The 10,737-nt window shown below is 34.8% G+C and overlaps 1 protein-coding gene across 1 annotated transcript; it reads left to right on the top strand.

Annotated features, from left to right (window-relative positions):
- The first annotated feature begins 6,258 nt into the window (after nt 1-6,258).
- On the top strand, nt 6,259-7,977 carry LOC124885769. The gene is made up of 4 exons (XM_047394020.1): nt 6,259-6,658; nt 6,949-7,345; nt 7,501-7,682; nt 7,793-7,977. Exons 1-4 carry the CDS (start codon nt 6,259-6,261, stop codon nt 7,975-7,977), a joined length of 1,164 nt encoding a protein of 387 aa, XP_047249976.1.
- The last annotated feature ends 2,760 nt before the right edge of the window (nt 7,978-10,737 follow it).

The following is a 10,737-nucleotide window of genomic DNA, read 5'->3' as shown; positions in this document are numbered from 1 at the left end:
ATATCGCACGATAATAAACATGAAGAAATTTTTTTTCCTAAAACGACTTGTAGCCTCTTCCTCATAAGTGTGGCGCGCTTCACATTCATGAAAAAAAAAAAAAAAAAAAAAAAAAAGACTTTACTAAACGTGACTTCAGACATCCTAGGACTCTTGAACCTAGTTTTTTTTTACCAAGTTTGTCACGATTCGAGTCTACACTTTGAATGAGACACGGTACTTAGAATTACAAGTGAACCCTTGATACTATTATATTACTAAAAATAAAATACTGAAGTACTGAGTGGAACAACAAAGATAACTAAAATGGGCACTATAATAATAAACTGATTGCTGTGAATAAATAAATGTCTAAATAGTTAAATCAAAATATTGTACTATTTATGTCTAAAATCTTTATTTGCTGAATAAATGAGTTACTAGGATAAGATCCTCAACTAATTCTAAGCAACTGGATACAAATGTTTGAAATAAACTAACTAATTTGAAAGCTAAAACGGGTCCTTAAATGAAGAGGACTCACCAAAGCTGGAGTGAAGTGTCTATAACCTGCTCTAGTCACGAATTTGGGAATGGACACCTAAATCTATATTATGATAGGATATAGCACAAAGAAAAAGTATATGGTTAGTACCATCGAATGTATTGAACATGTGAGATATGCAATATCGTAAACATACTAACATATGCTTTAAACTATTTCTAGTATACAATTGTCATGTTTTAAATCATTTATGTAGGGAGATTCTTATAACCTATATAAACCACGTGAGTAACATGGTGTCCAACATACAACCCCAGTTGTAAAGGTGCCCTATATTCGACCAAAAATATAGAACATGTCTAATATAGATCCACTAACTGAGTCCTTTCAGGCTAGAGGTGTCAATCTCACGAAAGACCCTTATCCCGTGGCAGCAAAGTAGTTCTGATACTTGGGTTACTTGAAATCTATGTCGGCTTGATGCTAAATAATTCAACCAAATTATATTATCAGTTTCTCATAAATATAAATCGAATTATGAAAATAAAGCATAAACTAGTTTAATTTACTATTTTACTGATATTTTGAGATACTGAAACTACTCATGTTAAATTTATTGAGTTCTAGGATCATTTGTTCAAAACATATCAATTATATTGAAATTGACTGTAATCTATCAAATCATGCATAATTATTCTTCAAATATAATTTAGGAATACTGAAATCAAGGAAAGTTAATATAAACAAAAACAATAACAATATAATAACTTGTGAAAAAAGAAAACCTCATAATTTTAAATAATTAGGTTTGAACCCTAAATCATAGAATCACGAATATTCTAACTAAAAATCTAAAACTTTAGACATGATGTCACGGCTCAATTTCTCAGGTCATGATGCTGCCTACCATAACCCACCGGTAGGCAAGTCAATCCGTAGTCCGAAACGGCTAGTAACAGACTACTCAATAATATAAGAAAAAAAATGTGGAATAAATGAAATAAAGATCAATGCATAATAAAATCTCAAAACCTAGTGATATCAGCATAAGAGCTTCTAATATAATAAGAGTATAAAAGTAAAATATCAAGGGAGATACACTGATACAACTTATCTCCGAATACAACATAGAAAGTAGTCCAATACATAAGAGAGATATGAGTGATATTTCGAACATCAGGAGCTCACTCTAAGTCTCCAAACTATGGTTGCTCGGCATGACACACACATCAACGGCAATAACCCGTACTATGATCTGCAGGATGCAAAAGTGTAGTATAAGTACCAAACAAATGGTACTTAGTAGGCAACTATTAACTAAGCTCCAAGATAAACCAGATATGTAATATATAAACAGAAGGAAAACTACACCCAAGAGTTCAGAAATTATATAACAAGTCAATGAGAATTATAAGGGACAACTATCTTGTTCAAGTCCAAGAGCCTAACATCATAAGACTAAGGAAGTATCGGGTGAACTATCATATTCAAGCCACATTCATTAGAATGTTAATACTATACCGTATATCCCAGTCCAATATACGAATAAAGACCGAAACAAAGATATATAGCAATATACATGGTCAAGAAACGATTATGCAATATGAACAAAAGGTCATCTCAAAGCATAATCTAGATCATCATATCTTCATTCTAAGATCTCATTATAATACTATCAGGATCTAATACTGGCATATTCAGGGTTTCTAATCCACATGGCTAGACATGAAGTAGTTGTGCATAATAATGACATCATTAAGATATAAGAGGTAGAAAACATACCTCAATATTGATATCGGATCAATGACCAATCTGTCATAAGCTAGCCATGATAATAATCATAACGATGATAATAACAATATCAATAACAGCGTGAATAACTGGATACTCTGGACAACCAAATACCTAGCTGAGCCTATGCGCACCCCTACTGCCCTGGGCTCGAAAGGTTCAATCAACATACAATAATGCAAGGTATATTTTTCATCTATATCTATATAACCATTCTATACCGGCTGATAGATATAGGTGCATACTGGTGATAGATGATACGCATGCAGGAATGAATGCAAGGTACACAATCAATATTACAACTCATAATAATTGTCATCATCGTTTCCATCATCAGTATAATCAACCTACCATCCTTACCACGTATCAATATATCATCACACTGTCGATTATTTGAAAGTCTATTAGAATATTCAGGTACTGTTTTACTTATACATTCACCTTCACATACTCAGTATATTCCAAAAGTACTAATTCATATATATGTCTATATGTTATATTGTCTCATAATGTAGGTACCATTTGTAGCCCACACATCATAATCAGACAGTGTGCAACTTCCGATCAGTAGGTGATAAGTCTTTTTGATTCAAGGGCTTGAGTCAATCATAGTTCGAGTAGCATCTTGTTTTCTTTATTTATTCATATTGATTAGGGATAACTGGAGGTCATATCCCGGCTATCTGTGGTCAATATTAGTAGAGGCTTCATAGACAGTCAGTAGAGTTGGTGTATTTGATTTCAGTATTGTTTTGTATAACCAGAGTTATAATTATTTTAATATAGTTTTGTATTGATCATATTCAGAAAATACATCCCTTCTTCTTATTCCTTTAGATTTATGTAACTTATTCAGTTGCTCACGAGTTATGCAAGCATAATGGGTTAGTGTAGGATCACTTGCAGTTCTAAGTACCATGTTACGACTAGGGGGTAGTCTCGGGTCATGACAAACGTGGTATTAAAGCATAGAGTTCAAGTGTCCTAGGGTGTCTATGAAGCTGTGCCTAGTAGATTCTTGTAAAACGGTAAGAAGACGTTGGTACTTTTATTTGAGAGGCTATAGGGCATTTAAGAAATGTCTCTTTTCTTTCATACTCTAGATCGTACAGTAAAGTTGTTCTTTCAGAAAATTTTGTCAATTCATACGTTACTCCATAATTCTCTATCTACACCTTTCGAGATAACAGGAGTATGAGATTCCAATTTCTCCTAAGATGATGCTCTCAAATTTACTATCTGTAATTTTAGAAGTCATACAAGGGGCTTAAGAGGAACTCGCTAATATGTTATAAGTCCCTTAAGTTGAAAGCTTGTGTCCTCATCTATATGAGTTGTGTAGTTAAAACAGAATATGTTATGTGTTCAGATTCCTCATAAACCCCTTTAATACAGATAGTGCTCATGAGAGGAGATAGTGTGAACCCAAATTGTTAAATAGAGTTTACATTTGAGGGATATTGTGACATTGAGTGTTATGATTCATAAGTAGTAGAACCTTTTTATTGCTGGAAGTATGGGTTTAGAGTGTTGTGACAAGAAAGGTAGTGATGGTGATTGACTGAATATATATAGATGAATTTTTGCATACTATCGATTTAGTAGTGGGGTGATATGTCCTTGTGTGTTAGTTTAGGGGAAATGAATGTGGTACAGGTTCTTCGGTGGAAGGTAGAGAAGGAGTTATTAGTCAAGGTTAATTATTGTTTTCTTGAAGTATGAAAGGAGTTATTGATGGTATTTATTATGTTAGAAAAGTATAGGATATTAATAAAGTATTTGGTGGTTGAGTATTGTTAATTTAGGCTTCCCTTGAGGTTGTAAAAGGAGTTTAGTTGAAACTTATAGAGCTATGAAAGTAATTTAGGTCTATAGATGGGTAAATAGTCATAATGTGTAGAAGGATAATATGCTAATGGATTTTAATAAGATATGCCATAGGATTATGATCGATTACTATTGTTATGAGGTTCTAGTGGGCTATTTTTTCTTGGTGTTTTATTTTATAGCTTTCAAGCGAGAATAGTATGTGAGGTTGTGTTGTTATCATGCCTAGCACAAGACACTAAGTTTGAACAATGGATAATCATCAAGGTGGAAATAATGATTGCTTGGTTAGTGATGTTGGTTATATGGAGGTGGACCACTACGTTTGGAACAGTGCATGCAAGAATTTAAGTTTATTAATTTAAGATTAAGTATGATGTTATAGGTATGATTTAGATGTGTACCCAAGATGATATGGGGGTTGCATAATTTTCTAAGATTATTAAAGGTTGTGTGTGGTTAGTAGTACCCTCGAGTTGCTAAATAAGAAGAAGGCTAGTTATATAGTATATAGTGTTCTTAATAGCCAAGTTAAGGAGTTATGGATAGATAATGTTGAGTCTTTTGGTATGATTTTGATTCTCGTGGTTTAGGGAAAATATAAGTTTAGAAATGTGATAATTATTGAAGAGTGTAAGTCTATGGCGATAATTATTGAAGATAGAGAAAATTAAGAATGGTCTATGTGGAGAGGGATTGTCCAAAAATAAAGTTAGTATGTTTTAAATATAGTTTATTCACGTGAGTTGAGCATTTCTCTATAGAACATTAGAGTGAAGAAATTATGGATAAGTCCTAGGGATCCATAAGTTTAGAAGGATGGCTTTAATCTAAAGGGGAGATGATAGTGGTGATGAAAGATTGTTTATATAGGAGAGAGTAAATGTTTCTTATTGAGGAAAGGTTCTTGTATACGTGTTTTATCTAAGGCTATAAGTGTGAAGTAAGATTGAGGCCAAGCTTTTGATATACGTCATGGTTAGTTGAGATTTTGTGTGTGTTTTCTTTAAAATAGTGCAAGAAAGTTATTAATAATAGAGGTTTAGAGAATATGAGAACGAGGTTTTTATGGGTGTTTTCCTAGAAGTTCGTATGTGGCTATAATGATAGGCTTGAATGTCATGTTAGTATATGTTAGGGCATGAGGAGTTTTGATGATAGACATATGAATGAAACACGTTGAAGAAGCTGGTCCATTCAAGGTGAAATAGTCTAGATGGCACAGGAGTTTGGATGATATGATTATGTGTTCAAGACAAACTTAGATAACGTTGATTATATCAGAAGCCGAGTTAGATTAGACTAGAAGTCTTGAAAAAGTCAAGTTGATTAAGGAGTTCAGTAAGAAGAGGATTTGAATTAAAAGAATCCTATCAAAACTAGGAGAGGTGAGGTGACAACAAAAGGGAAAAGAACTAACTAATAGAGTTCTACTGAAGAAAGAATTGAACATCAAAAAGGACTCTATCACAGGTTGACTTAAATACAGCAAACATGACTCAAAGCTAGTACTTACGGACGTACTGAAAAAGTCAATCAACAATCAGCATACATACTTGAAGAAGAACCAATCCTCTTACTTAACAGGTCATAAACTGTGTAGTAGTTAGGTTCTGATATTGTAATAAATCATTGATTCTAGAGGTACAGGTTGTGATTTTTTACACCTTTCTTGAGCCAGATATTTTCCACGTAAAAATACTGTGTTCAGTTTACTTCTATGAACCACGTTTACTTACTTGTTCCACAGATAGGCAATTAGTAGGACGCGTACTCTAACAAGTGGTATCAGAGTGAGGTTGTCTTAAATAAGGACAACACCTAAGAAAAGGATCAACATGATGAATTCCGCATCTCTTACTGGTCACAGTGAGGGTCAGTCAACCACTAGACCTCCACTCTTTGATGGTTCTTATTTTATCTGGTGGAAAACAAGGATGGAGATGTTCATTCAAGGTAAAGACTATGAATTATGGGACAGGATTACTGATGGTCCCACTATTCCAATAAAGACTGTTGATGGAGTATAAGTCAAGAAAGTAAGGAGTGAATTTACTCCTGATGACCTGTTGGCTTTAAAGAAAAATGCGAAGGCCAAAAACATCTTGGTGTGTGGTCTAGGACCAGCTGAATATAACAGGATATTCACCTGTACTATGGCTAAGCGAATTTGGGATGCACTAGTAAATGCTCATGAAGGTACCTCCCAAGTAAGAAAATTCAGAATTGCTCTCCTATTTACTGAATATGAGGCATTCAAAATGAAGGAAAATAAAACACTTCATGAGATGATGACAAGTCTTACCACTTTAACAAACGAGTTAACTTCGTTAGGAAAAGTTATTTCTGAGGAAGAACAAGTTAAAAAGGTACTGAGGGTGTTACCTAAATCAAAATGGAATGTTAAGGTGACTGTAATTAGGGAGGCAAATAAAGAGCTTGAAGGGTTGACCCTGGATGAACTTGTAGGAAACTTAAGGACCTATGAAATGGAAATTGATGGAATCAAAGAACAAGCAGCCCCTGAGAAGATCTTATCTTTAAAAGCTTCTGATAGTGATGATGAATTTGAACTTGATAAGGAGCAAGTTGCCTTCATAACCAAGAATTTCAGCAAGTTCTTCAGGAAGAATAAGGGAACAGGTACCAAGAAGCGTTCAAATAATAATCAAAATGGATGTTACAAGTGTGGAAAGACTGATCATCATATCAAAGAATGTCATCTATGGGAAATAGAATGGAGAAAGGAAAGGGTAGAAAAGGAACAAAAAGAAAGGGCCAAAAGAAAGGAAAAAAAAACATGCCATGATAGCTGCATGGGGGATCTGACTCTGATGATGATGAAGTTGATGAGACAGCATTTATGGCTTTTGGAGATTCAGACATTGAGGAAGAAGATAATGCTCCTGAGGTAAGTTTACTTGAACTCAAAGAAAAAATGCATCTGTTTTCTAAAACTAAACTTGTTTCCATGATGAGTGATTCAATTGACAGTCTCCAAGAATTAACTTCTGATAGGGATGAACTGTTCAATAGCCTTGCAAGTCTAAAATTTGATTTCATTGATTTGAAAGTTTGCAAACATTCTGTTGAAAAACAAAATTACACTCTCAAGAACCAAGTCACATTTCTAGAGTCTTCAAATAATGATCTTAAGTCTGAAGTTCTTAAATTAACACTCACTGAAAATGGTAAAAGGGCCATGAGTAAAGAACAAGAAAAGGCTGAACTTGAGTTAACTAAGTACAAACAAGAATGTCATAATTTGACTGAAAAAATAAATAAGCTAAGTCAAGAAGTTTCCAAGTTAAAGTTGGACTTGTAAAGAGTTAACAGATGGACAAATTCTTCAAGAATTGTTCATCAGTTGAGTGAAATAAATCATAATGAAAAAGCAGGTTTAGGTTTTTTAAAAAAGCTGATAATCTGCAAAATCTATGTTATATCTGTGGCAATCTTGGGCATCCTACTACTGAATGTACTGTGGCTGCAACCAGTATAATTAGAAGCCAGAATCTAGCAACAAACCTTTCTCAGACTAAAAATACAAGCACTAAAATTGGTCAGAGAAACAGGTCAGGTTACGTGTTTCCTGCATGGACTAGAAGGAATTTAATTCATCCTTTTACCAACAAAACAGGGCCCAAGCTAGTCTGGGTTCCTAAATCTAACCATTGATCTATCTTGCAGAGATGATAAAGGAAACCAAAAAGTACTGGTACTTAGATAGTGCATGCTCAAGACATATGACTGGCGACAAGAAAAAGTTCCTTTCACTCTCCAAAATAGATGGAGGACGAGTTTCTTTTGGAAACGAAAAAAGGGAATCATCACTGGAGTTGGGAAAATTGGCACATCGAATTCAAAAGCTGTAGAAGATGTGTATCTTGTGCAAGGATTAAAGCATAACTTGCTGAGCATCTCATAATTATATGACAAAGGTAATAAAGTAATTTTTACTGCTGCAGGGGTTAAAGTCAAAAGAATGGATACCAAAGAAATTGTGCTTACTGCAAGGAGATACAGAAACGTGTACAAAGCAGACTTAATGGCAGTACCTGGACCTGAGTTGACTTGTCTAAGTGCAATAGCAACTGATCCCCTCCTTTGGTACAAAAGACTTGGACATGTAAGTCTAAAACGACTAGACATACTTTCATCCAAAGACATAGTATTGGGGTTACCTAAAACCAAGTTTAAGGAAGAAAAGTTATGTAGTGAATGTGTAAGGGGAAAGAAGGTAGGATCTTCATTTAAGTCAAAGCATCATGTTAGTACTACCAAGTGTGTTGAACTGGTTCATATGGACTTGTGTGGACCAACGAGACAACAAAGAAGAGGTGGAAAAAGGTATGTTTTTGTAATTGTTGATGATTATTCCAGGTTCACCTAGACTTTGTTTCTAGCCTATAAAGAAGATGCCTTTGATGTCTTTGAAATTTTCATCAAGAAAATGGAAAAAATATTGGGCACTTTATTAGTTTCCATAAGGTCTGACCATGGAACGGAATTTGAGAATGCAAAATTTTTGGATTTTTTTCATCACAAGGAATAGACCATAACTTCTCAGCTCCTAGAACACCACAACAAAATGGAGTGGTGGAGAGGAAAAATAGAACCTTGGAAGATATGGCTAGGACAATTTTCTTGCAGCAAATGTTGCCAAAAAACTATGGGCTGAGGCAATGAGTACTGCAGCATATATTATGAATAGGTGCATGATCAGACCAATGTTAGACAAAGACTCCATATGAGTTACTAAAAGGTAGAAAGCCTAACATTTCTCACTTTAGAACTTTTGGCAGCAAATGTTTCATACATAATAATGGTAAGGATAATCTTGGAAAATTTGATGCCAAAAGTGATGAGGGGATCTTCTTAGGTTATTCACCATATAGTAAAGCCTATAGGGTTTTGAATAACAGATCCAAATGTTTTGAAAAAAGCATGCATATGATGTTTGATGAATTCTATGATAAGACTAACCTGCAGAAAGGAAGTGATACTGAGGAACAGGTTGCACAACATATTCCAGCGACTGAAACAGTCAAACTTGGAGGTATTTTCATGAGGAACTGAAGCGAAGGTACAGTGATAGGGGGAACTAAACCATCAACTGACTCTCATCAGAACATCAGTAATGATCCTAGCAGCTCACTTGGCTTGATCCCAAAAGGATTCAAATATCAAGGCTCACACCCTATTGAAAATGTACTTACTGATCTCAATTCTGGTAGCACCACAAGATCTAAACTAAGAAGTATGTGTGCATTCAAGGCATTTCTGTCAGAGATAGAGCCAAACAAGGTAACTGAGGCATTGCTTGATGTTGATTGGATCATAGTTATGCAGGATGATTTAAACCAATTTGAGAGAAGCAAAGTATGGCACTTAGTTCCTCTTCCAAAAGAAAGATCAGTAATTGGGACTAAGTGGGTGTACAGAAATAAAGTTGATGAGCATGGAATAGTCACAAGAAACAAGGCAAGACTGGTGGTTCAAGGATACAATCAAGAAGAAGGAATTGACTTTGATGAGATCTTTGCTCCTGTAGCTAGACATGAAGCTATAAGATTACTTGTTGTCTTTACTTCTTACATGGAGTTTATTTTGTATCAGATGGATATGAAGAGTACATTTCTGAATGGCATTCTCAAGGAAGAAGTATATGTTAAGTAACCCCCAGGATTTGAAAGCAAGGAGTTTTTAGACTATGTCTACAAGCTGGACAAAGCTTTGTATGGATTGAAACAAGCTCCAGGAGCTTGGTATAAAAGACTATCCAAATTTCTATTGGAACATGGACATACCAGAGGTAAAATTGACAATACCTTTTTCTTGAAAACTAATGGGAAGGATTTGTCAGTTGTGCAAGTGTAAGTGCATGATATTATTTTTGGCTCAACAAATATGCTTATGACTCATGAGTTTGCCAAACTCATGAGTTATGAATTTGAGATGAGCATGATGGGAGAGCTAAATTAGTTTTTTGGCTTGCAAATAAAGCAGTCAGTCTCAGGAATAATGATTCACCAACAGAAGTATATCAAAGAGAATCTCAAGAAATTCTCCATGGAAGAGGCAAAAGAGATAAGTACTCCTATTGCTACTGCCACAAAGCTAGACTTGGATGAAATAGGTTCAGATGTAGAGCAAAAGATGTATCAAGGTATGATAGGGTTATTATTGTACCTCACAGCAAGCAGGCTTGAAATTGTGTTTAGTGTAGGGCTATGTACAAGGTTTCAAGCTAAGCCAAAATAATCACATTTAAAATTTGTAAAAAAAATCTTCAGATACTTAAAAGAAATCAGTGATCTTGGCTTGTGGTATCCCAAAAGTAGTAAATTTAACTTGGTAGGATACTCTGATGCTGATTATGCGAGATATCTGGTGGACAGGAAAAGCACTACAGGTATGGCACACTTCTTGGGATCATGTTTGATTACTTGATCCACAAAGAAGCAAAATTTAGTAGCCTTGTCTACTGTTGAGGCTGAATACGTTGCTGCTGGGTCATGCTGTGCCAAGTTGTTATGGATCAAACAACAACTCATGGATTTTAGGGTAGATGTAGGTTGTGTTCCCATTTTTTGTGATAACACAAGTGCCATAAACATAGCCAAAAATCCTGT

This window comes from Capsicum annuum, chromosome 7 (genome assembly GCF_002878395.1).
Source record: "Capsicum annuum cultivar UCD-10X-F1 chromosome 7, UCD10Xv1.1, whole genome shotgun sequence".
Lineage (NCBI taxonomy): Eukaryota > Viridiplantae > Streptophyta > Magnoliopsida > Solanales > Solanaceae > Capsicum > Capsicum annuum.
Note: the sequence above shows the minus strand (reverse complement) of the source record. Positions and strands in the feature narration are given on the sequence as shown.

Bases quoted from the DNA above. Each gene is read 5' to 3' on its own strand.
- LOC124885769 (XM_047394020.1), top strand. From the start codon at position 6,259: ATGGCTAAGCGAATTTGGGATGCACTAGTAAATGCTCATGAAGGTACC. The intron at 6,659-6,948 runs GTGATGATGAAT...ATGATGATGAAG, and splicing joins ATCTTTAAAAGCTTCTGATA to TTGATGAGACAGCATTTATG. The intron at 7,346-7,500 runs GTACAAACAAGA...ATGAAAAAGCAG, and splicing joins GCTGAACTTGAGTTAACTAA to GTTTAGGTTTTTTAAAAAAG.